This window comes from Homarus americanus, unplaced genomic scaffold, assembly GCF_018991925.1.
Source record: "Homarus americanus isolate GMGI-L3 unplaced genomic scaffold, GMGI_Hamer_2.0 scaffold34921, whole genome shotgun sequence".
NCBI lineage: Eukaryota > Metazoa > Arthropoda > Malacostraca > Decapoda > Nephropidae > Homarus > Homarus americanus.
Genome location: NW_024741901.1, coordinates 881,839 through 909,655, shown reverse-complemented (window position 1 = coordinate 909,655; position 27,817 = coordinate 881,839). Strand labels below are relative to the sequence as shown.

General features: G+C 45.3%; 1 protein-coding gene across 1 annotated transcript in view; it reads right to left on the bottom strand.

Moving 5' to 3' along the window:
* LOC121876345 (Ig-like and fibronectin type-III domain-containing protein 1) overlaps positions 1–27,817 on the bottom strand; it is a 167,719-nt gene that overhangs the window by 43,362 nt on the left and 96,540 nt on the right. Inside the window, 7 exon segments of the mRNA XM_042381416.1 lie at positions 2,488–2,545; positions 5,040–5,253; positions 5,388–5,496; positions 5,982–6,114; positions 6,664–6,822; positions 7,013–7,210; positions 20,243–20,353. Coding sequence (XP_042237350.1) covers positions 2,488–2,545; positions 5,040–5,253; positions 5,388–5,496; positions 5,982–6,114; positions 6,664–6,822; positions 7,013–7,210; positions 20,243–20,353 — 982 coding nt within the window.

The window sequence follows — 27,817 nt, the reverse complement described above, 5'->3', positions numbered from 1 at the left end:
CCTAAGTACAGTAATAACGTCTAAATTGGCATCAGAATTGTTATGAGACGCTGCCTTAACTACAGTAGATATGTTCATAACACTACTTAGGGGATTAAATTGACCTAAAGGATGTTTGAGGCTCTGGACCCTGGCTAGTGTGTGTGTGTGTGTGTGTGTGTGTGTGTGTGTGTGTGTGTGTGTGTGTGTGTGTGTGTGTGTGTGTCTGTGTCTGTGTGTGTGTGTGTGTGTGTGTGTGTGTGTGTGTGTGCGCGCCAGTATGCGTGTGTATATATTTATTTACACTTTTATTTCTTATTATATTTTATCATTTATTTATCCTACATTTATTGTATTTTCCTTTTATTTATTTCATTATTCATTTTCCTTCTATTCATCCCATCATCTATTTTCCTTCCATTTATTCTTTTATTTATTTTCACCCATTCGCCTATACCATGTGTCGTTCTTCTAACCAAATATAAAAAATATCCGTTTCAGTAGTAAAGAGGGAGGAGGAGGGGAGGAGGAGGAGGAGGAGGAGGAGGAGGGAAGGGGTAGGGGAGAGAGTAAGAGGGGGGTGGATAGATGGGAATAGAGAAATAGGAAGAAAAGGAGGAATTCTGGTATATTGCTCAGTTCCTCAATCAATACAGGTGTGGTGTGGTCTTGGGCAGGTACAGGTATAAACAAGCAGATGGCCCTTTGTCGAGTCTTTACCAATAGCACGGGAGACCCAACTCATCGAACAAGGCGACAATTTGTTGAAGGGAAACTCTCAAATGTATGTAAGGGTTAGTACCAGGAATGTGAAAGACTTGAGATTAATGAGGAAGGGTAGAGGAGAAGAGGGATGGAGGCAGTGCAAGAGAGAATAAGAAAAAATACTAAATGAAAGAGATCGGGAGAATAGACGATGATGATGATGAGAGAGAGAGTAGAACTGTACCAATGTAAATATCTGTACTCAGAATTAATGGTGTGTTTTAAGGAGAATGTAAAGAGAAATACGTTAATGGTTCATTATACATCATCAGCTACTACTATCATCATACTAAGACAACAACAACTACCACCATTAATACTGGGACATATACCAACAACAACAACTACCACCATTAATACTGGGACATATCCAAAACTACACCATTAATACGGACATATAAACAGGGACATATACAACAACAACAACTACCACCATTAATACTGGGACATATACCAACAACAACAACTACCACCATTAATACTGGGACATATACCAACAAACACCATTAATACACATATCAACAACAACTACCACCATTAATACTGGGACATATACCAACAACAACAACTACCACCATTAATACTGGGACATATACCACCACAACAACAACTACCACCATTAATACTGGGACATATACCAACAACAACAACTACCACCATTAATACTGGACTATACCACAACAACAACTACCACATTAATGGGACATATACCAACAACAACAACTACCACCATTAATACTGGGACATATACCAACAACAACAACTACCACCATTAATACCGGGACATATACCAACAACAACAACTACCACCATTAATACTGGGACATATACCAACAACAACAACTACCACCATTAATACTGGGACATATACCAACAACAACAACTACCACCATTAATACTGGGACATATACCAACAACAACAACTACCACCATTAATACTGGGACATATACCAACAACAACAACTACCACCATTAATACTGGGACATATACCAACAACAACAACTACCACCATTAATACTGGGACATATACCAACAACAACAACTACCACCATTAATACTGGGACATATACCAACAACAACAACTACCACCATTAATACTGGGACATATACCAACAACAACTACCACCATTAATACTGGGACTATACCAACAACAACAACTACCACCATTAATACTGGGACATATACCAACAACAACAACTACCACCATTAATACTGGGACATATACCAACAACAACTACCACCATTAATACTGGGACATATACCAACAACAACAACTACCACCATTAATACTGGGACATATACCAACAACAACAACTACCACCATTAATACTGGGACATATGCAACAACAACAACTACCACCATTAATACTGGGACATATACCAACAACAACAACTACCACCATTAATACTGGGACATATACAGTACCAACACAGCCGATAAAAGAAACTATTTCACATGTATAACTCGCCCCCCAAAAAATTATCTTCACGGAGAGGATCGATGAATTTCACAATGAACACTGTGACTCCTGTTGTCTCGGTAGGGTTGTCAGAATCTTTCGTCTGTTGTGTCATATTGTCTCACATAAAAATCGTAAAGATATATTTTGGGTATTACATTTAGTTGGGTAAGATGACACAGGTACTGGAGGTAATAAAGGTGAGGCCAGTGAAGTGTTGAGGGAGTGGACTGGGGAATGGGGATATACCTCATGTGTCACTGCTAGCTATAACCATCAACACATTCTCATCAGTGAAGAGTGCAGGGATGATGGCCCCTCGTAATGCACTATTAGATTCTGCAATTATCGATGCCAGCATTAACAGGAATTGGTGATGAACAAAGTGAGACGAGCCGGTGAACGATAATAATTATACTGTCATGTGATAACCTAGGATAAGTTGAGTCACTAAACACAGGGTCACACTATAACCTTTTTTGTGGTTCGTGGATACAATCAGAAGCAAATATCAAAGTCTCTCGTATAAAGAAAATACGTTTTTATGATGAAATATGTGACAATTGACATCAGTGACCCGAACACTGGTAAAACTCTCATAAAGAATCAGATCTGTTAGTTTCAAGGTGGTTCAAGGTTAACTCCTCGCCCTGTGGGTTTTTTCTAATAGGTAAGAACCAAATCACACTAAAACTTACTCAAATGTTGTGTTGAACATAAGGCGAACTTCGTAACACAATACACCACTTGTAAGTCTCGGCCAGCTATCTTAATATTGCTGTTAATTTGTATCTATATTATTCTCACTAAATATCATTATTAGCAGTTTAGTCTTTTTCGTCGACTAAATTAAGTACAAACTTTCGGATCATCAATTTAAAATGGTTAAAACACTGGTGTAGGGGTGGAGGATGAGGCTGGATGATGGCGAAAATGCACTTATACCTGGTACAGTGGCTGGTGCATTTTGTGAGATGTGGCAACTGTGTTTGTTTAAATCGCAATAAAACTCCCAGAATGGCCCCTAAGGAACCCCACAATATTAGATATAGATGAGCATTCCAGAGAGTTGCCACATCTCACAAAAAGCCCCAGCCACTGCACCAGGTATAAGTGCAGGCGATTGTGCTTGAAATGATAAAAATGAAAGGCTAAAAAGGGAAGAAAGATTAAGTTTGATATTAGGAGGTCTTGCACTAATGTGTTTCAGCTGCCAGAGTGTTTTAAAAATCATGAAATGTAATTATTTTGGTTACTTGGGTAAGGCGTGGATATACATTTCCTTTTCAAGTGAAGACTAGACTGGAGTGAACGAGATGGAAGGAAACATTTGGAGACGTTAGTAGGAATGAAATGAGAGGCTGGCGGCAGGAGCAAGAAAGACATGACAAATGAAGACTTAAAAATGTTTCATACAAGATGAATACGATGTCTCTATGCCCGGCCCTTCATCAACCACTGCTCACACCACTCCCTCAAAGACAGACAGTATTTCAAGGAGGAAGTCAGCAGTCACTACATGTTACACTGTGCTAGGAGTTTTACCCCCTTATAGAGAACAAAGTTAATTAGAATAACTATGGAAAGAAAGTTCGAAGACATTATGAAATCTGCGACGTGAACCAAGAAACTTAAATGATTCTGAGTAAAGTGCTGACGACGTGTTTCTCAAGAGAGCAGAACTGCCAGATACATGATATACAGTCGAGTCTCCCTGATGAAGATAACATTATTGTATGAAATGATGGAGATGGGAGGAAGACTGAATAGAAACAGAATTGTACAATCACGGAGTATTGAGGGAGAACTTGGATAGCACACAATGGTTGGTGATGCTACGTTATGGGGCAACCTGAGGCAACAACAGTATGGATCAGTCAAATAAACTTTACAAGAATGTCGGGAATACAAGACGTTAGAGGCAGTAAATGAAGAGGAAGGTTCTCTGTGACAGCAAGAGAGTGTTGTTGTTGTTGTGTTTTAGGTTGTAAGAGACTGATGCTAGGATGACCATGTGGTAGAAATAAGGAAATAATGGCTAACATGTTTCTAGATTTAGACATACAGTTACTAAAAAAAATAGCTATATAAAATTGTGTTGAGACAATATCACACAATGGATGAAGAATTTTTACAACCCTACCAAGACAACAGGAGTCACAGTGTTCATTGTGAAATTCATCGATCACCCCAAGTACAGATAGTTTTATTTAGTGACTGTACTTCTGACAGTTGGAGTGACATAATAGAAAAAAAAGACAAAATTATGTATGATTCTGAAGGAAAAAATTACACTGAATAGGAAGATTTACTTTCGATAGCTCCCAGCGCCCTGACTGTAGTACTGTCAACCACACAACACTATTCAATTATTCAGTTAACAATACAAAACCTATTCAGTTAACAATACAAAACCTATTCAGTTAACAATACAAAACGTTAACTGTTCAACAATCAAGTATTTCAGAATGATGAACTAGTTGTAACAGTTTTATTACATAGCTTGATAACACATTGTATCCGTATCATTGTAATATTAATGGTGTCCAAACATTTTCTCAGTAACATTATTGTGTGTTCATTTTAATAGCTCAATCATGAACATTTCGCATCGGTTGTATTGTTTCTGGGTTCAGGTTGTCCTCCCCGTGTTGGTGTTCTTATCTTTAAAATTAATTACATAATTTGCATATTCGGTATGACGATATCTGAGCAGTATGTCCTTAATTACGGAAGTGAAGTACTACCCCCCTTTGATCCTGTATGACGAGGGTGAACACACACACACACACACACACACACACACACACTGAAAGAGGTCTGCTCGTCCTACCTGAAGTGCTTGACGCCTTTGTTTGAGCAGCATCCATAATGTCTGGCAGCTCAGGATGGATCACTTCAGTTTTGTTGGAGGTGACAGCCTCGGTAAGGATCCGGATTTTGTATTGTGGCAGAAGGCCGTGTCTGTTTAAGGAGACCACTGACACCTCGTACCAGGTCAGCGGCGACAAGCTGCTGACGCTCACGTTAGTTTGACTAGCTGACACCTGGAGGAGAGAGGAGTTAGGGTGGTCGTAATGATGTAGCCATGAAGAAGTTGACGAATGTTTGTTTTTCAGAGAGAGAGAGAGAGGCTTCACTACTCTAGATAGATAATCTTTCAGAGATTCAGTCAGCTCACCTTCACCTGTAGTCTCTTGGGCAGGTACTGTAGGTCGTCCTGGGTGTCCATAGTCTCACCACTAACAGTAACTGCAGTGTCACTGTCAACATCTACCGGTGGATCAAACCTGAGGAAGCAGACCACAGAACACTTGTCAGACGAAGTAACTTTCCTTATATAAGTTATTAAACACTGGGGACGTTTTACCAGTTACAGTGAGTATGATGTACTGTCGCCTACATTTATACCTGGTACAGTGGCTGGCTCACACGTTTTGTGAGATGTGGCAACTCAGTGGAATGCTTATTTACCATCCTTAGTCTGGCTACTATTGTGAGGTTCCTTTGGGTCATTCTGGGAGTTTTAATATGATGTAAACAAACACAAAGGTGCCACATCTCACAAAATGCCCTAGCCATTGTACCAGGTAGGCAACCATACGAGTACGTACGAAAATTTGTATAGATGATGATTAATCGTGATTCAGCGTACAGTATAGTGACTGTGTCCGTGAATGTTCTTGAGTGTATATTCACCGAGTTTTAGGAATGTCTGTATGTATATTTGTGTGGCGTCCCAGTCCCCACCAGGTATCATCCCCTGGAATCTCACTTAGTAATGGTGGTGACGTTGATCAAGTAGTACTCAGGTGGAGGTGAACCAACTTGAGGATGTTCCCCGACCTTGATGGAGGTAGAGTCCAGCACCATCACGGAGGGAGACGTGGGGCTCATAGGCAGCAGCTCTGTAAGGGCACACTAGTCATTATCGTAACTTCACAAGAGAGAGAAAATACAAGTTTTCGAAATGCTCCACGAAACTCTACTTTGTTTTGATAAATAAATCATATAAATCAGGGTTTTTTTTCTTCTTATGAGATGGAGAATCGAGTTAAAATCCTCATAGATATTACTGTACATCTATCCATCATCGAGTGAAAGTGACTGTCCGTTAGAGACAGTGTGGATACAGCACACTGTGCACTAAGCCTTCGGTACACAAGGATGCAGCATGGCCGGTACTGCACTCGACCGCTTTCACTTCCCATTTACATCTGGATGAAGTGGGAGTACCAGGACTCGATTCACCGAATACTGGAACGAGTTCTGTATCCACTCGACCTTCGCGCTCCATTACTGAGTGTCTGCGTTCATTTATTTTTATATAATGAAGCAGAGTAAGAAAATTATAATGAAAAAAGCACACACACACACACACACACACACACACACACACACACACACACACACACACACACACACACACACACACACAGAGCACCAGTTTAACTTACCGACACCTTCAGAGATACACATGAGGGTAACGCTTGTGTACGCTGTGGGAGAATGAGACTGTATGTTATCGTCTTGTAATGTGTACTCCCCGCGACACAGATCCTGGCAGATGTCCGGCACTCTCTCTCGCTCACAACACGGTACATGGTTACGTCTATCTGTGGACACCAACACACACACACACACGTTAAGGTTGTAGATGTAATATAGGTGGAGGAATGTAATTATAATGGAGTATTTTTGCTTAGGTTAGGTTATTATTTATAGATATAGATATTATTACTTAAAATCTCTAATTAAGCCCCGTAAATTACCTGTTAACGCACCTTACAAGGGAGGACAACTCACCTGCCATACATTTCACTATATTTGGGAAGTGTGATTCACAAGCTTCTGGGTCTATCCCAGTATTTCCTTCCAAGATATTGTGGATGGCGCAGAAGCCAAGGCACTGGGGAGCAACGCCACTCTCAACACAACAGTCGGTATAGTTGTGCGTTGACAGGAGCTCTGTCGTCTGTGCGGCCGACTCATTCGCCGACATCACTGTAGATAACAACAACAATACTACAGTGAAGTATAGTGTCCTGTCTTCTCGCTAAAATATACTAAAAAAATTAAATTAGCTTCACGGCATCTGTCATTTAAATTGGAATGACTAAAACATTTGATTAAATCTAGCAAAATAATGTTTAACCATTTCAAAAAAAATTATGGTACAGTTTAATACACGCATGAAACCTTCATGTAAAATTATAATACATACAAAAATAATGAAATATATGAATAGATAATATTCGTGTATATATATGAATCAGGTGTTTACTTGGTGAGGTGCGGGTCATTGTAGTAAGGTGGTCACTGTAGTATGGTGGTCACTGTAGTATGGTGGTCACTGTAGTATGGTGGTCACTGGTGGGTGACCGTTTCTGGTCAACTCTATCTTACCCTCTGTCCTTTTATAGTGGCGAGTAATATGAGGAGTAAGTTTCTGGCGAGTAAGTTCTTAACAGATGATATGGTGGCGAGTAATATAGTGGCGAATAGTTGGGTTTCGAGTTATATTGAGACGAATAATTTAATGGCGAGTTATAAAGTGGCGAGTAAGATCATTGCGAATACAATAGCGAATACTATGGCGAGTAAGATAATGGCGAATATTATGGCGATTAAGACAGTGGCGAATAATATGGCGAGTAAGACAGTGGCGAATAATATGGCTAGTAAGATAGTGGCGAATAATATGGTGGGGGTAAAGTTGGGAAGAAAGAACGCCTTATGTGCTTCAACACGAACAAACTAAACAGACGGTCATACGCTTGACATATTTTCGTAAATGATAAATTAAGTGAATCAAAACGGAGATATAGAAGTATTATGTGTCTGGGAGAATAATACATAGAACTACAGTGGCCGTTTCAGGAGTTCATGACAGCAGAATTAATTAAAAGATGGTTGTTGTGAGGTCATGTTCTCTGTCTCACTGAACCATGCTTAATAATAACCTTGGTAATAGATCTACCTAGAGGCAATAATAATAATAATAATAATAATAATAATAATAATAATAATAATAATAATAATAATAATAATAATCTAGGTGATGGCAACATTACACCTGTGGATGTGTTACATAGCAACAAGAGGATTTGTAGTGGACAGGTGTTTGCTGCCTTTAAATATATATTTTGTAAAGATTTAAAAACTGAATTTACATAATGAAAAGCAATATTTTTTTTTCTAATATGTCAAATCAATGTTTCACTACTTCGAGAACGATTCGTCTTTTCTTCTACAAAAATACTTTAGTTTTATGTTCGATAACTTGGTACCTTGTTGACGTTTTCAGTGTCAGCTCGTCGACGGATGATTTTTACTAAAACATTAATATTTATCGTAACTTTCATAAATAACTACAAGCGAACAATAGCTGGAAAAATCTACTTTTATGACTGTTTTATAAGTTAAATAAATTGAATTAGATGGATGACAGACCTGTAAATATCACTGAAATTTAAATTAAGTCAGGTGGCAATCCAGGAGGTTTAAACCTGTGGGTGACGCTGTCGCCATCAGTGACCGTCAGTGTCAATCAGCTACCACGAGGGCGTGTGGATGGTCTCCTGGCCCAGTGTGTTTCACTGTACTATGTGGTATTATTCACCTCCTACATTCAGTGAAACATACTTACTGACCGTTCCTCAGCTGGATAATTTAGCAGTAGAAGAATATGACTTGTTTCTGTGTTATTAAGAAAGATAATGTGAGTGAGTGCATGATAGCCGCTTGGCTGGTCGTCAAAGATGGACAAATTATCGCTGTAGTTGCGTCAGATGTTGATAACTTAAAGGAACACAGACGAATGATAATTGTCTGATAGAGTGAAAATAAACAATCAACTGAGTGAAGTGTGGGAGGTAAGTGAACCTTGATGATTGTTCGTTAATTCCGATGGTAATAAATTATGTAAGTATGTGTGTACAGTCGGCAAAAAGTGTTCTCGAGCAACAGTTGTGCGATTCGTTGTGGTCGTAGTATTGTAGTACGTTTTCTATACTGAACGGCAGCGTAGTCGGCGATTCCAAGTTTCCTTCGCTCTATGAAGACTACTGCTCGCTTCTCCAAGTACAGAAAGATATACATTATAATTTGCAACTTGTATGTACTGTATCTTATAAGCAGAATAGATAAAATAAAATAAGTTATACCTACAATATACCATATATGTTTAGATGTTACGATCACTAGAGAAAGCGTGCGGAATTGTGGCAGCACTGGCAGTGAGCCCCACACCAAGTTACCTTCAGACCAATGTTGCAGATGGAGGAATTGGAGAATCTTCTTTACATTATAACGGAATGTTGTGTGTTTAGCTGCGGCAGTAGGCCAGACAAAGGATTTAGGTGTACAGACTCCCAGCAGTTCCCGAAAGAAGGAAAGTGTGGGAAAATAAAGTCAATTTCCGGATTAGAAAGCCAAACCATCACTATTATAGTGTCGGGTAAGGTCTTGGCCGTAGACTACAGTACAGTTAAGCGCGGAGAGAAGCAGATGATGGCCTGTAATGGTGGAAGGTACTGGAAGTCTTAACACTACGCTCTCTTTATTACTATTATTGTTATAATTATTTTGATTGAAATACAGGAAATATACAACTTATCAGTTGTTTAAAATGGTACTCTGCAAATCGTTCAGTTTGCACCATAACTCACTATAAATACTGTACCGTAGAGTACATCGCGTGCAACTGAACGCAGCCCTGGGTACGACAGGTCTCAGATTTGCACGATGGGTCGTGTCATCTCCATGGCTGATATTCCTGGTTGTGAAGTGATTCGATATTTCGTGGTATTTATTGCTCGCCTTTATAGTTTTTACAGGCGAAAAGAAGTAATTTAATTGCTCGTTTGTTTTGTCATTTTATGGCACAGAACGTTAGAAATTTTGAGGCCAACTGTACACAGCCTAGCAACGCTGCTGTAACCTACCCTACCCTCACTTCCCTACCCTACCCTTACTTACCCTACCCTACCCTTACTTACCCTACCCTACCCTTACTTACCCCTACCCTACCTCACTTACCCCTACCCTCACTTACCCTACCCTACCTTACTTACCCTACCTACCCTCACTTACCTACCCCTACCCTCACTTACCCTACCTTGCCACACTCACTTACCCTACCCTACCCTCACTTACTACCTACCTTGCTTACCCTACCCTACCTTGCTTCCCTACTCTACCCTCCTTACCCTACCCTACCTTGCTTACCCTACCCTACCTTGCCCCTACCCTCCTTGCCCTACCCTACCACTTACCACCTACCCCTACCCCTCACTTACCCTACCCCTCACACCCTACCCTACCTTACTTACCCTACCTCCTCCTTGCCCTACCCACCCCTCCCTCACTTACCCTACCCTACCCTCCTTACCCTACCCCTACCCTCATACCCTACCCTACCCTCCACTTACCCACCTTGCCCTCCTTACCCTACCCTACCCTCACTTACCCCTACCCCTCTGTACCCTACCCCTCCTCCTACCCTCCCTTGCTTGCCCTACCCTACCCTCCTTGCCTACCTCACCCCAATGCCTACCTACCCCTGCCTTGCTTACCCTACCCTACCCTCCTTGCCTACCCTGCCCTCCTTCCCTACCTACCTCTGCCCCACCCTACTACTTACCCTCCTACCCTCCCTTACCCTACCCCTCACCCTCCTTCTTACCCTACCCTACCTTCTTCCCCCTACCTCCTTGCCCTACCCTACCCTCCTTACCCCTCCACCCTACCCTTACCCCTACCCTCCCTCACTTACCCTACCCCTACCCTCCTGCCCCACCCTACCTACCCTCACTTACCCCTACCCTCCCTCACCCTTACCCTACCCCTCCCTTACCCCTACCCTTACCCTACCCTTACCCTGCCCACCTCCTTCTTACCCTGCCCCTACCCTACGCCCTACCCTACCCTCCCTTACCCCTACCCTGCCCTCACTTGCCCCTACCCCTACCCCTCCTTGCCTACCCCTACCTTACTTACCCTACCCTACCCTCATACCCTGCCCTACCTCACCCCCTCCCCTACCCTCCTTACCCACCTACCCTCCTGCCTACCTGCTTACCCCCTACCTTACTTACCCTACCTTGCTTGCCCCTGCCCTGCCTTACCCTACCCTACCCTCACTTACCCTACCCTACCTTGCTTCCCTACCCTACCCTCCTTACCCTACCCTACCCTCTACCTACCCTACCCCCACCCTCCCCTACCCCTGCCTACCCCTACCCTCCCTTACCCTACCTACCTTGCTTACCCTACCCTACCTCTTACCCACCCTACCCTACCCCTCCCCTCTACCCCTACCTACCTTACCCCACCCTACCTTGCCCTACCCTACCCTACTTACCTTACCCTCACTTACCCTACCCTGCCTTCACCCTACCCTACCCTCCTTACCCCTCCCTCACTTACCCTACCCTACCTCCTTACCCCTGCCCCTACCCTCACTTACCCCCTACCTTGCACCTGCCTTGCCCCTACCCTGCCCTCACTCTACCCATACCCTCCCCTTGCTTACCCTGCCCTACCTCCTTCCCTACCTCCACTTACCCCTACCCTACCCATCTTACCCTCCTACCTTACCCCTCCCTCCTTACTTACCCTACCCTCACCCTACCCTCCCTCCTTGCCTACCCTACCCTCCTTGCCCTCCCTACCCTCACTTACCCTACCCTGCCTACTTACCCTACCCTACCCTCACTTACCCTACCCTACCCCTCACTTACCCTACCCTACCCTCACTTCTACCCTACCCCACCCCTCACTTACCCTACCCTACCCCTCACTTACCCTACCCTACCCCTCACTTCACCCTACCCTACCCTCACTTACCCTACCCTACCCTCACTTACCACCCTACCCTACCCCTCACTTACCCTACCCCTACCTACTTACCCTACCCCACCCTCACTTACCCTACCCTACCCCTCACTCTACCCTACCCCACCCACTTGCCACCCCTACCCTCACTTCACCCTACCCCTACCCCTCACTTACCCACCCTACCCTCACTTACCCTACCCTACCCCTCACTTACCCCTACCTACTCTTACCTACCCTACCTACTTACCCTACCCTACCCCTCACTTACCCTACCCTACCCCTCACTTACCCTACCCTACCCTCACTTACCCTCTACCCTACCCTACCCTCACTTACCCTACCCTACCCTCACTTACCCTACTCTACCCTCACTTACCCTGCACCCTACCCTACTTTACCCTACCCTACCCTTACTTACCCTACCCTACCCCTCACTCCCTACCCCACCCTCACTTACCCTACCCTCACTTACCCTACCCTACCCTTACTTCCCTACCCTACCCCTCACTTACCCTACCCTACCCTCACTTACCCTACCCCACCCTCACTTACCCTTACCCTACCCTCACTTACCCTACCCTACCCTCACTTACCCTACCCTACCCTCACTCTTACCCTACCCCTACTCCTACCTACTTACCTACCCTACCCTCTCACCCCACCCTACCCCTCACTTTACCCTACTCCTACCCTCACTCTACCCTACCCTACCCCTCACTTACCCTACCCTACCTTTGCTTACCCTACCCTCTCTCACTTACCCTACTCCTACCCTCACTTACCCTACCACCCTTATTTACCCTACCCCACCCTTACCTTACCCTACCCACCCCTCACTCTTACCCTACCCCTTCCCTTACTTACCCTACCCCACCCTTACTACCCTACCCCTACCCTCACTTACCCTACCCTTCCCTTACTTTACCCCTACCCTACCCTACTGCACCCTACCCCACCTACCCTACCTTCCTTACTTACCCTACCCTACCCTACTCACTTACCCTACCCTACCCTTACTTACCCCACCACCCTACCTTACCTTAACCGTGTAATACGAAAATTATCAACATGTCCTGCCTTTACAAAACACATGATTGGAGTTGTGTGGTGATTTGTTAGATGAAAATATTCTCCTTTAGTGTCTTGGTTTTGATAATAAGATTTTATTTATTAAAGACAAAGTTAAATATTGCATCTGTATTGTGAATTAACCTGTATTTGTTTTCGGGTTTTGGGTCCTTTGATCTACGAAGAACCCAAACAAGATTCATCCACTGTGTGTGCCGCCATACTTAGCTTCCTCTTGCCACTAAAATAAGGTAAACGCTATTTCTGATGTGCTGATTAAGTTGGTTGCCACGTATATTTACTCCAAATTAAGACATCAAACACGTACCGGGTGCATTCAGTATTCTACCATGGTTATTCCTGTAAGTTTAATAGTAAACGTGGTACAGGTGTTGGGAGGACAGGTAATTTCACTCGGGTTTTCTTTGTTCCCGGTAAGTGAGTTAACAGCTTCTCGAGGGACAGAAACGCGTCTCACCCCAGGTACGACCAAGCCTTTTTGTGTGAGGGTGTTAGCTGGTTATTGTGTTACGTTTGTTCGTCTCTTGTCCGCACGACTGTCCGCCTCGCCGTATGTCCGCAGGCTGATATTTTCGGTATTCTTCAAGTAGTCGAGACACCTGATATGCACCAGTATCATAAACAGTAATAAACACATTAACAATAGGCCAAATGTTACTTGGGCCGTCATGCTTGGAGGTGTATTGGTATAGGAAGGACCCGTGAAGCAGTCTTTATCACCCCTGGTTACATCCCTAGGTCCTGATATTCCACGATTCATAATTATGCCTTTGTTGCGTGATATCGTTTAAAGGTCTGTCTAATTTGCATACTGTGTTTCGCTATTTCTGGTACCTGCTGTGTCTGTCAGCTTGTTTGTCTGATTAACTCATCCTAGACGATTAATTATAAGATTTTTTTTACAGAAGGTTCCTGGATCTGTATTAGAGACCCTAATTTAGTAAACATTGGGTCATTTATGAATTACAGAACTACGTGTTTATACCTGCCTCCTTGACTTATTCCATATGTAAATAAACAACCCAAGTACTGTATTGGCTCACACTCCCACACCACCACATCACACTCCCCACACCACACCCCCACACCACACACCACACCCACACACACACCACCACACTCCCACACCACCACACCCCCACCACCCCCACACCACACCACACCACCACACCCCCCACATCACACCACCACACCACCACACCCCCACACCACACCTCCCACCACACCACACTCCCACACCACCACACCACACTCCCACACCACACACCACACCCCCACATCACACCCCACACACCCACACCACATCACACCCCCACCCACCACCACACCACACCCCCACACCACCACAAATCTTCCTCTTCATAACAGTTTTGGGCAAATATTATGACCCTGGTCTTTGGTCTGTCTTTAACCCAAATGAAATCAGTTCGCCTTTGGTCAACACTCAACCATTCTGCCAAGTTTTATTAGATCCACTCCACCTGTTATTGTATTCAGCGAGTGACGACCCTCCCTCTCACTGTATTCAGCGAGTGACGACCCCTCCCTCATTGTATTCAGCGGTGACGACCCTCTCCTCTCACCTGCCCACTCAAAATGGATACAATACCCTCGAGCTCTCAGGCAAGTTGTAATTAATAGACTAATTAATTTGCAACTCCACAAACTATGAGTTCTATACTTTTAGGGTGTGGTGGGGTTGGGGTATGGTGGGTTGGGGCAGGGTTTGGGTTGGGGTGGGATGGGTGGGTTGGGGCAGGGCTGGGGTGTGGTGGGCTGGGGCGGTTTGGGCTGGGGTGTGGTGGGTTGGGGCAGGGTTTGGGTCGGGTGGGGTGTGTGTCGGGGCAGGGTTAGGTTGGGGTGTGGTGGCTGGGGCAGGGTTTGGGTCGGGGTGGGGTGTGGTGGGTTGGGGCAGGGTTTGGGTTGGGGTGGGTGTGGTGGGTTGGGGCAGGGTTAGGGGTTGGGGTGTGGTGGGTTGGGGCAGGGTTTGGGCTGGGGCATGGTGGGTTGGGGCAGGGTTTGGGTTGGGGTGGGGTGTGGTGGCTGGGGCAGGGTTAGGGTTGGGGTGTGGTGGCTGGGGCAGGGTTTGGGTTAGGTTGGGGTGTGGTGGGTTGGGGCAGGGTTAGGGTTGGGGTGTGGTGGTTTGGGGCAGGGTTTGGCTGGGGTGTGGTGGGTTGGGTGTGGTGGGTTGGGGCAGGGTTAGGGGTTGGGGTGGTGGGTTGGGGCAGGGTTTGGGTTGGGGTGTGGTGGGTTGGGGCAGGGTTAGGGTTGGGGTGTGGTGGGTTGGGGCAGGGTTGGGTTAGGGTTGGGGTGGTGGGTTGGGGCAGGGGTTAGGGTTGGGGTGTGGTGGGTTGGGGCAGGGTTTGGGTTGGGGTGTGGTGGCTGGGGTGTGGTGGTTGGGGCAGGGTTAGGGGCTGGGGTGTGGTGGGTTGGGGCAGGGTTTGGGTCGGGGTGGGGTGGTGGGTTGGGGCAGGGTTAGGGTTGGGGTGTGGTGGGTTGGGGCAGGGTTTGGGTTGGGGTATGGTGGGTTGGGGCAGGGTTTGGGTTGGGGTGTGGTGGGTTGGGGCAGGGGTTTGGGCTGGGGTGTGGTGGGGTGGTGTGGTGGGTTGGGGCAGGGTAGGGTTGGGGGTGGTGGGCTGGGCAGGGTTTGGGTGGGGTGGGGTGTGGTGGTTGGGGCAGGGTTAGGGTTGGGGTGTGGTGGGTTGGGGCAGGGTTTGGGTTGGGGTGGTGGGTTGGGGCAGGGTTTGGGTTGGGGTGGGGGTGTGGTGGGTTGGGGCAGGGTTAGGGTTGGGGTGTGGTGGGTTGGGGCAGGTTTGCAGGGGGTTGGGGTGTGGTGGGTTGGGGCAGGGTTAGGGTTGGGGTGTGGTGGGTGGGGCAGGGTTTGGGTTGGGGTGTGGTGGGTTGGGGTGTGGTGGGTTGGGGCAGGGTTAGGGTTGGGGTGTGGGTTGGGGCAGGGTTAGGCTGGGGTGTGGTGGGTTGGGGCAGGGGGGGTTGGGTGTGTGGGGTGTGGTGGGTTGGGTTGGGGTGAAATTGATATTGGATAACGATACCTGATTGTTGGTGTGATGTTATGGTGGGAGATGATGGCTCTTCAGGAATAAAAGGAAAGCTATTTCATCAGTGACGCTAAGACCTGGACAGGGAGGTAATTTCACGGTTGCCTTCCTCGCTGCTAAAGGTGTGGCTGTTGAGACACACTACAGATGTCAGCCCTAACACTTACGCTCCTTGACGTCAGCCCTAACACTTACACTCCTTGACGTCAGCCCTAACACTACACTCCATGACGTCAGCCCAACACCACAATCCTTGACGTCTGCCCTAACACTACACCTCGCTGACGTCAGCACTAACATTCCACACCCCGACGTCAGACCCTAACACTTACACTCCTTGACGTCAACTCTAACACTACACCGCTGACGTCAGCCGTAACACTACACTCATTGACGTCAGCCCTAACACTACACTCATTGACGTCAGCCCTAACACTACACTCCTTGACGTCAGCCCTAACACTAAACTCATTGACGTCAGCTCTAACACTACACTCATTGACGTCAGCTCTAACACTACACTCCTTGACGTCAGCCCTAACACTAAACTCATTGACGTCAGCCCTATCACTTACACCTTTTTTTTAAGCCTTAAGTAATATGTCATTCACGTATGAACAAGTCTTATAATTTTAGGATGAGGTTTGGTTAGGTTAGGTTAGGTTACGTTAGGTTACGTTCGGTATATTGAGGGTTATGTTAAATTAGGTTATGTTGGGTTAGGTTAGATTAGGTTGGTTGGGTTAGGTTAGGTTGGGTTAGGTTGGGTTGGGTTAGGTTGAGTTGGGTTAGGTTAGGTTAGGTTAGGTTAGGTTAGGTTAGGTAGAATCGGTTAAAGGTTTGGAAGCGGCTTCAACAATTAAGACTATCACCTCCGTCAGGTAAACTCCAGATTCGAAGTTAATTTTCACTTTCTATTCGTTTTTGTTTTTTTCCCCACATTATTCCCTACCGGTACATTGGAAGTTAACACCACCACACACGGGAACTATCACCCTAATGTTTGTTGACAGTTTTGAAGGTCCTGTTACTGTGCTGAAAGATTCCCGAGTTTGAAATAATAAAACCAAGACTTACTAGAAAAAAAATCTGAGTAAAAGTAGTTCACGATATTTTCTCTCGTTTCGTATTCCTAAAAAAAAATAATTCCCTGTCGTTGAGTGTTACAGTATTTGTACGGGAGAGTCAGGCGAGTAACTTTAATGTTTTGTTGAAAGTATATTGTTTTAATATGTGTAAGTCCTTCAGTTACAAGACTCATTAAGCACAGTTCATTGAGTCTTAGCTCTTACACTAGACAACTAACTTATGAAAAATAAAGTTGTATTTAATGAGGAACTTTAGTATACGGTGACGGTGGCCTTCGGCGTGTTGAGGAGGAGGAACGTGACACCTACTCCTCCCCCACACCTTCCCCTACCCACCTCCTCCCAAACACCTTGCTCTCCCCCACACGCTCCCCCTCCCCCCTCCCCCCTCCCCCTCCCCCACATCCCCCTCCCCACACGCTCCCCCTCCCCCACACGCTCCCCTCCCCCACACGCTCCCCTCCCCACACGCTCCCCTCCCCACACGCTCCCCCTCCCCACGCTCCCCCCCCACACGCTCCCCTCCCCCACACACGCTCCCCCTCCCCCACACTCGCTCCCCCTCCCCCACACTCCCCCACGTAGATGGATGGTCTGTGCTCTGTTTGCCCAGTAGTAACGGGAGAACTGAACGTGAGTCGATTAGTGGACGTGGCTCCAGGTGAAGTGTTTAGTTTAGTGAGTTAGGCTGCGAGTGACGCGAGATACTTGGCGCCCATACAGGGACACAAACAAACCCCGTCCTGGAGAAGATTACCCGAGTCATGCCTGAAGGAACAGTCCCCTTCACTAGTGCGTTTACAGGGGCTCATCATATAAACATTCCACAAATTATTATCTTTGAGTTATTTGTTTTAATAATTCTTTTAATTTCATTCCATAGTGTGTTTAGTAAGTTTTCTTCTGTTGAATATAAGCCACACTGCACAAAGCCTAACGAGCCCCCTGTAAATACACTAGTGAAGGGGACTGTACATCATCCTTGGAGGAGACAGACGGCCTTCTCAGCTGTGTGTCCTCTTTCCTCTTGATAGGGGGGGGGGAGGGGGAGGGGACTTCCTAGTAGCCATCTTAACCTCGACCTCTCCTCTATTCTTATATATAAAGTGTTTTTTTGTTGTTGTTTTACCTCGCTGAACAATATCCACATTCAATACTAGTGTCTGGTTAGTGTGTCTGTAGATTAATACCATTTCTCCATACCTCTAACTGTGTAATAAAACAAACTGACGACAATGGAATCACGAGAAGGGAGTCGCATCACATTCTCGGGGGGGGAAAAGATTATTATATCACCTTGAAACGATGACCAATAACTCGTGTGTCTCTATAAACTACACCATCCCTCCTTGTGTTGTTATAGAAGGCAGTGTCGTTTACTCAATAGAAACATTTCCCCATTAAGAAACATAAACCCTGGACTTGTGATTGATAACTACATACTCGTGCCATTATAATCTTCGCCCTGGACGCCTTGAGGACACCAAACGCTGCATATGATTCAGTATTATCGTCCATAGTCTTGTCACAGTAGTCCAGAGAAGGTGTGGCCCTTGCTCGTCACAGTAGCCCAGAGAAGGTGTGGCTCTTGCTCGTCACAGTAGCCCAGAGAAGGTGTGGCTGTTTGCTCGTCACAGTAGCCCAGAGAAGGTGTGGCTGCTTGCTTGTTACAGTAGTCCAGAGAAGGTGTGGCTGTTTGCTCGTCACAGTAGCCCAGAGAAGGTGTGGCTGTTTGCTCGTCACAGTAGTCCAGAGAAGGTGTGGCTGCTTGCTTGTCACAGTAGTCCAGAGAAGGTGTGGCTGCTTGCTTGCCACAGTAGTCCAGGAAAATTCTTGGCTGCTTGCTTGCCACAGTAGTCAGAAAGGTGTGGCTGCTTGCTTGTCACACAATAGTCCCAGAAAGGTGTGGCTGCTTGCTTGTCTAATAGTCCAGAAAGAAAGGTGTGGCTCTTGCTCGTCACAAAAGTAGCCCAGAAGAAAGGTGTGGCTGCTTGCTTGCCACAGTAGTCAGAAAAGAAAAGGTGTAACTGCTTTAGCATGCAATAGTCCCAGAAAGAAAAGGTGGCAGCTGCTTGCTCGTCACAGTAGCCCAGAGAAGGTGTGGCTGCTTGCTCGTCACAGTAGCCCAGAGAAGGTGTGGCTGCTTGCTCGTCACAGTAGCCCAGAGAAGGTGTGGCTGCTTGCTCGTCACAGTAGCCCAGAGAAGGTGTGGCCCTTGCTCGTCACAGTAGCTCAGAGAAGGTGTGGCTGCTTGCTTGGCTTCTAGTATTCATCCTTATCGTAACACCAAAGACGATAGACCTTTAAAGCAAGTTTGTGTTGTGGTGGACGATAATGTCCGTGTGTATGTGAGAAGAATTATTAAAGATGTTCAAGAATTATCTGAGTGTGTGTGTTTGTTTCTTTGTCTTTATTGTCTGTCCCTCTATTTCTCTGTCTGTCTGCCTTTATCTCTCTGTCTGTCTGTCCTTATCTCTCTGTCTGTCTGTCTGTCTCTGTCTGTCTGTCTGTCCTTATCTCTCTGTCTGTCTGTCTCAGCACTGGTCCAATTTTCCCGACTTCAGGCATCTCACTCAGGGGAGGTCAAGTCACTTAAGATTTTTTCCCTCGGTCTAATTCTCGTTAGAAGCAAATGAGGGAGTGACACTTACCTGAGACCATGTAGAGTGAAGTTAATGAAGCAAGTGAGGGAGTGACACTTACCTGAGACCATGTAGAGTGAAGTTAATGAAGCAAGTGAGGGAGTGACACTTACCTGAGACCATGTAGAGTGAAGTTAATGAAGCAAGTGAGGGAGTGACACTTACCTGAGACCATGTAGAGTGAAGTTAATGAAGCAAATGAGGGAGTGACACTTACCTGAGACCATGTAGAGTGAAGTTAATGAAGCAAATGAGGGAGTGACACTTACCTGAGACCATGTAGAGTGAAGTTAATGAAGCAAGTGAGGGAGTGACACTTACCTGAGACCATGTAGAGTGAAGTTAATGATGGGTTGGAATTAATCTCACACACGTAAACACCTTTATCAGTGACCTTGGCCTTCTTGATCACTAGTACCCACACGTCACCACCTGCTGGGAGAAAAGACGAGATTACCATATGATTAATGACACGTTTATCGGAATGTTATTTAGGAATCTGATGAATAATAAGGGAGAAATATATTTGATTAAAGGGAACAGGTGAATATATTAGTTATTCATCTTACCTGTAGGGAAAGGTGGCAAAAAGTAAGTAGATAAAATAGACCTTTTAGTAAGGCTTGATAGGGATCTTATTACCTCACACCAAACCATCGTTGTGATATGTAAAATGCCATTCCCTTTTTTGTATTCCTCGTGTGTCTAAATATCGAATTGGTAGTTAGTGAGTTTCCATTCTTTCCTTCCGCGTGTTTAAGGAAGAGTTACGGGAGAAATGACTATTTGTAATGAGACCTATAACACCTGACCACTGCTGCACGTATTGTTTTGGGTTAGGTGAGGTCAAGTCAGGTTGGGTTGGTTTACGTTTGGTTAGGTTAGGTCAGGTCAGGTTGGGTTGGTTTAGGTTAAGTTAGGTTGGGTTGGTTTAGGTCAGGCCAGGTTTTGGTTGGTTTAGGTTTAAGTTGGGTTAGGTTAGGTCAGGTCAGGTCAGGTCAGGTGGTTGTGTGACACCAAAGGAACCACAAGGTCAGTCAAAGACACACGCCACTCCTGATGTTCAACCATGAAGGAATTAACACAAGAAGTACGTCTACTGCTTACTTACTTAGTATCGACCTCTCTGCTTGTTAGTCTGCCTGCCAGCCTGCCTGCTATCGACCTGTCTGCTTGTTAGTCTGCCTGCCAGCCTGCCTGCTATCGACCTACCTGCTTGTCTGCCTAATTCTCGCCTGACTGCTTATTGCCTACTTACACTCTACCTTTCTACCTGCTTGTCAATCCGCCTGTCTGTTGCGTGCCTACTTGACTCCTGGGGGACAGGGAGTGACAGGAGTAGTGGATTGTTAGCGGGAGGGAGACAGAAAAGGAGAGGAGGGGGAGAGAGGGAGAGGAGGGGAGATGGAGAGGGAGAGGAGGGGAGTGGAGAGGGAGGGAGAGGAGGGGAGTGGAGAGGGAGGGAGAGAGGGAGAGGAGGGGTAGGGTTAGGTGTACCAATTACTTAAAATCGATAAGGTTTTCTACCTGTGTTCCTCATTCACTAATTATATGAGACACTGTTATTGTCCTTTGTTATGCATGACGGTATAACAGGTGAAGTGGTGTTGTTCTTTGTTATGCATGACGGTATAACAGGTGAAGTGGTGTTGTTCATTGTTATGCATGACGGTATAACAGGTGAAGTGGTGTTGTTCTTTGTTATGCATGACGGTATAACAGGTGAAGTGGTGTTGTTCTTTGTTATGCATGACGGTATAACAGGTGAAGTGGTGTTGTTCTTTGTTATGCATGACGGTATAACAGGTGAAGTGGTGTTGTTCTTTGTTATACATGACAATATAACAGGTGAAGTGGTGTTGTTCTTTGTTATGCATGACGGTATAACCAGGTGAAGTGGTGGTGTTCTTTGTAATGCATGACGGTATAACAAGGTGAAGTGGTGGTATTTCTTTGTTATGCATGACGATATAACAGAGTAAAGTAGTGTATTCTTTGTTGTATGACAGTATAACAGGTGAAGTGGTATTGTTCTTTGTTATGCATGACAGTATAACAGGTGAAGTGGTGTTGTTCTTGTTATGCATGACATTATAACAGGTGAAGTAGTGTTGTTCTTTGTTGTGCATGACGGTATAACAGGTGATCTGGTGTTGTTCTTTGTTATGCATGACGGTATAACAGGTGAAGTGGTGTTGTTCTTTGTTGTGCATGACAGTCTGTAGGTGAAGTGGTGTTGTTCTTTTGTTGTGCATGACGGTATAACAGGTGAAGTGGTGTTGTTCTTTGTTATGGATGACGGTATAACAGGTGAAGTGGTGTTGTTCTTTGTTATGCATGACGGTATAACAGGTGAAGTGGTGTTGTTCTTTGTTGTGCATGACGGTATAACAGGTGAAGTGGTGTTGTTCTTTGTTGTGCATGACGGTATAACAGGTGAAGTGGTGTTGTTCTTTGTTATGCATGACGGTATAACAGGTGAAGTGGTGTTGTTCTTTGTTATGCATGACGGTATAACAGGTGAAGTGGTGTTGTTCTGTTGCATGACGGATAACTGAAGTGGTTGTTCTTGTTGTGCATGACGTATAACAGGTGAAGTGGTGTTGTTCTTTGTTATGCATGACGGTATAACAGGTGAAGTGGTGTTGTTTTGTTATGCATGACGGTATAACAGGTGAAGTGGTGTTGTTCTTGTTATGCATGACGGTATAACAGGTGAAGTGGTGTTGTTCTTTGTTATGCATGACGGTATAACAGGTGAAGTGGTGTTGTTCTTTGTTTGCATGACGGTATAACAGGTGAAGTGGTGTTGTTCTTGTTATGCATGACGGTATAACAGGTGAAGTGGTGTTGTTCTTTGTTATGCATGACGGTATAACAGGTGAAGTGGTGTTGTTCTTTGTTATGCATGACGGTATAACAGGTGAAGTGGTGTTGTTTTTGTTATGCATGACGGTATAACAGGTGAAGTGGTGTTGTTCTTGTTATGCATGACGGTATAACAGGTGAAGTGGTGTTGTTCTTGTTATGCATGACGGTATAACAGGTGAAGTGGTGTTGTTCTTTGTTATGCATGACGGTATAACAGAAGTGGTGTTGTTCTTTGACGATAACAGGTAAGTTTGTTATGCATGACGGTATAACAGGTGAAGTGGTGTTGTTCTTTGTTATGCATGACGGTATAACAGGTGAAGTGGTGTTGTTCTTTGTTATGCATGACGGTATAACAGGTGAAGTGGTGTTGTTCTTGTTATGCATGACGGTATAACAGGTGAAGTGGTGTTGTTCTTGTTATGCATGACGGTATAACAGGTGAAGTGGTGTTGTTCTTTGTTATGCATGACGGTATAACAGGTGAAGTGGTGTTGTTCTTTGTTATGCATGACGGTATAACAGGTGAAGTGGTGTTGTTCTTTGTTATGCATGACGGTATAACAGGTGAAGTGGTGTTGTTCTTTGTTGCATGACGGTATAACAAGTGAAGTGGTGTGTTCTTTGTTATGCATGACGGTATAACAGGTGAAGTGGTGTTGTTCTTTTTATGCATGACGGTATAACAGGTGAAGTGGTGTTGTTCTTTGTTATGCATGACGGTATAACAGGTGAAGTGGTGTTGTTCTTGTTATGCATGACGGTATAACAGGTGAAGTGGTGTTGTTCTTTGTTATGCATGACGGTATAACAGGTGAAGTGGTGTTGTTCTTTGTTATGCATGACGGTATAACAGGTGAAGTGGTGTTGTTCTTTGTTATGCATGACGGCTACAGAAAAACACATTTTATTGAACATTATTTTAAAACATACCCATATACCTTTACTCAAACACACTCAGACACATTCAGACACACTCAAACACACTTAAATACTGAACAGACACACATGTTCAGTACAGTAAAGTGCGTTGATAACTTTTTACAGCGACTGATGAACGCAGCAGGGATGTGGTTTCTGGCTCAGCTGTCAGGTGAGTTTGTCTGGTCATTGTGTGGTGTGGTCAGTGTGGTCCTTGTGTGGTCAGTGTGTGGTCTTTGTGTGGTCAGTGTGTGGTCCTGTGTGGTCATGTGTGGTCTTGTGTGGTCTTGTGTCAGTGTGTGTGGTCAGTGTGGTCCTTGTGTGGTCTGTGTGTGGTCTTGTGTGGTCCTTTGTGTGGTCAGTGTGTGGTCCTTGTGTGGTCAGTGTGTGGTCCTTGTGTGGTCTTGTGTGGTCAGTGTGTGGTCAGTGTGGTCTTGTGTGGTCCTTGTGTGGTCAGTGTGTGGTCCTTGTGTGGTCTTGTGTGGTCAGTCAGTGTGTGGTCTTGTGTGGTCCTTGTGTGGTCAGTGTGTGTTCTTGTGTGGTCAGTGTGGTCCTTGTGTGGTCTTGTGTGGTCAGTGTGTGGTCTTGTGTGTGGTCAGTGTGTGGTCCTTGTGTGGTCTTGTGTGGTCAGTGTGTGGTCAGTGTGTGGTCTTGTGGGTCAGTGTGTGGTCAGTGTGTGGTCCTTGTGTGGTCAGTGTGTGGTCTTTCTGTGGTCTTGTGGTCAGTGTGTGGTCCTTGTGTGGTCTTGTGTGGCCTTGTGTGGTCCTTGTGTGGTCAGTGTGTGGTCTTTGTGTGGTCAGTGTGTGGTCAGTGTGTGGTCTTGTGTGGTCAGTGTGTTCCTTGTGTGGTCAGTGTGTGGTCCTTTGTGTGGTCCTTGTGTGGTCTTGTGTGGTCTTGTGTGGTCTTGTTTGGTCAGTGTGTGGTCCTTGTGTGGTCAGTGTGTGGTCAGTGTGTGGTCCTTGTGTGGTCAGTGTGTGGTCCTTTGTGTGGTCCTTGTGTGGTCTTGTGTGGTCTTGTGTGGTCCTTGTGTGGTCTTGTGGTCCTTGTGTGGTCCTTGTGTGGTCCGTGTGTGGTCCTTTGTGTGGTCAGTGTGTGGTCCTTTGTGTGGTCTTGTGTGGTGGTCCTTGTGTGGTCAGTGTGTGGTCCTTGTGTGGTCAGTGTGTGGTCCTGTGGTCAGTGTGTGTGTCTTCCGTGTGTGTGGTCCTGTATGGTCAGTGTGTGGTCCTTGTGTGGTCTTGTGTGTGGTCTTTGTGTGTGTGGTCCTTGTGTGGTCAGTGTGTGGTCCTTGTGTGGTCAGTGTGTGGTCTTTCTGTGGTCTTGCGTGGTCAGTGTGTGTGGTCCTTGTGTGGTCAGAGTAGTGGTCTTTCTGTGGTCACTACCAGATTTCAAGTACAATCCTCAGTTCAATTATAGTTTTAATGAACATCTGACTATTAGTGAACATTTTAACACCTCACTTTGGTCAGGTCGCTATAACTTCATTCTCCCTCCCCAACCACAAATCTCCACTACCCCCCTCATGCCTCCTCCTTGTTCGAGTATTAGCACTAATACTCGAACCATTGAGGAGATTTTCGAGTTTACACCCCCCCGGTCAATCGTGCAATATTTACTACCAAAATGTTAAATTGTCTATTTTTTGGTTAAATTCTCTCATATAAACATTCATGGTGTATATAGTATTTTATTTTGAATCAATATTATGTTAATTTTATCATATTTGGGGATTTTATCATAGACGTTTATATAATGTGAATGATGTTATATATATAAGTGTGTTTATATATTGTGAGGTCATTGGAGGTTGTGAGGTCATAGGAGGTTGTGAGGTCATAGGAGGTTGTGAGGTCATAGGAGAATTGTGAGGTCATAGGAGGTTGGAGGTCAGGAGGAGGAGGTCACAGGAGGTTGTGAGGTCATAGGAGGTTGTGAGGTCATAGGAGGTTGTGGAGGTCATAGGAGGTTGTGAGGTCATAGGAGGTTGTGAGGTCATGGAGGGGGAGAGTTGGGCAGTGAGGTCAGGAGGTTGGTGTAGGAGAGTTGTGAGGTCATAGGAGGTTGTAGGTCATAGGAGGTTGTGAGGTCATAGGAGGTTGTGAGGTCATAGGAGGTTGTGAGGTCTAGGAGGTTGTGAGGTCATAGGAGGTTGTGAGGTCATAGGAGAGTTGTGAGGTCATAGGAGGTTGTGTGAGTTCATAGAAGGTTGTGAGGTCATAGGAGGTTGTGGGGTCATAGGAGAGTTGTGAGGTCAAGGAGGTTGTGGGTCATAGGAGTTGGGTCATAGGAGGTTGTGAGGTCATAGGAGGTTGTGAGGTCACAGGGTTGTGAGGTCATAGGAGTTGTGAGGTCATAGGAGGTTGTGAGGTCAGGAGGTGTGAGGTCATGGAGGTTGTGGTCAGGAAGTTGTGTCAGGAGGTTGTGGTCATAGGAGGTTGTGAGGTCATAGGAGGTTGTGAGGTCATAGGGAGTTGTGAGGTCATAGGAGTTTGAGTTCATAGGAGGTTGTGAGGTCATAGGAGGTTGTGAGGTCATAGGAGTTGTGGGTCATAGGAGGTTGTGGTCATAGGAGGTTGTGAGGTCATAGGAGGTTGTGAGGTCATAGGAGAGTTGTGAGGTCATAGGAGGTTGTGAGGTCATAGGAGGTTGTGAGGTCATAGGAGAGTTGTGAGGTCATAGAAGGTTGTGAGGTCATAGGAGGTTGTGAGGTCAGGTCCTTTTGTTGGAGGTAAACATATCAAGTTTACCATGGAATTTGTTGAAGCTATGGCGTCTCTGTCTGTCTGTCTGTCTGTCTGTCTGTTTCTGTTTGTGTATCTGTAATTTGTCTGTCTGCCTGTCTCTTTATTTGTGTCTGTTTGTCTTATTGTCTCTGTATATCTGTGTACCTGTCTCTGTCTGTCTCTTGGCTTTGTCTGTCTATCTGTCTGTCTGTCTCTTGGCTTTGTCTGTCTATCTGTCTGTCTGTCTCTTGGCTTTGTCTGTCTATCTGTCTGTCTGTCTCTTCTCAGTCTGTCTGCTTAACTTTCTGTCTATATATGTATCTTTTTCTCTGTCTCAGTTTGTGTCTATCTGTCTGTCTGTCTCGCTCGTTCAGGTGTACCGTTGATGAGAACATTTACCTGTACCTTATTCACTTTCTAAATATGGACTCCTTTTCCACACTTGTCTTCAACTGTTAGTAAATATATTCTCAAAGTCAATAACGTTCTTAAAGCTATTTTTTGTAAATCTTAGAAATGCAGGTGTGTGTGTGTGTGTGTGTGTGTGTGTGTGTGTGTGTGTGTGTGTGTGTGTGTGTGTGTGTGTGTAAAGAAGATATTAATAGTGTGTCAATAGTACTAAAAAAAATCTTATTAAACCGACCTTATAATTCCTGAGCGAGCGTAAATATGTTCCAAAAACTCAGGTGTGTGAGAAATAAATGAACTTCCAACACACCTGGATTATGTATACCTATAGACGGCATCTATACACACACACAGGTAGGCAGATGAAAGGATGCTGTATCAACACTCATCTCCAGGTGGGATGCTCTGAACGTATGATGACTCCTTCACTGTCTACAGTCTGTTCGTTGTGGAAATGTCACACCCTACAGTCTGTTCGTTGTGGAAATGTCACACCCTACAGTCTGTTCGTTGTGGAAATGTCACACCCTACAGTCAGTTCGTTGTGGAAATGTCACACCCTACAGTCTGTTCGTTGTGGAAATGTCACACCCTCCAGTCAGTTCGTTGTGGAAATGTCACACCCTACAGTCTGTTCGTTGTGGAAATGTCACACTCTACAGTCTGTTCGTTGTGGAAATGTCACACCCTACAGTCTGTTCGTTGTGGAAATGTCACACCCTACAGTCTGTTCGTTGTGGAAATGTCACACCCTACAGTCTGTTCGTTGTGGAAATGTCACACCCTACAGTCAGTTCGTTGTGGAAATGTCACACTCTACAGTCTGTTCGTTGTGGAAATGTCACACCCTACAGTCTGTTCGTTATGGTAATGTCACACTCTACAGTCTGTTCGTTGTGGAAATGTCACACTCGCCTACCAACATGCATGACATATGATTTTTTGATTAGATAATGTGGCAGTATTCTCTGTGGAA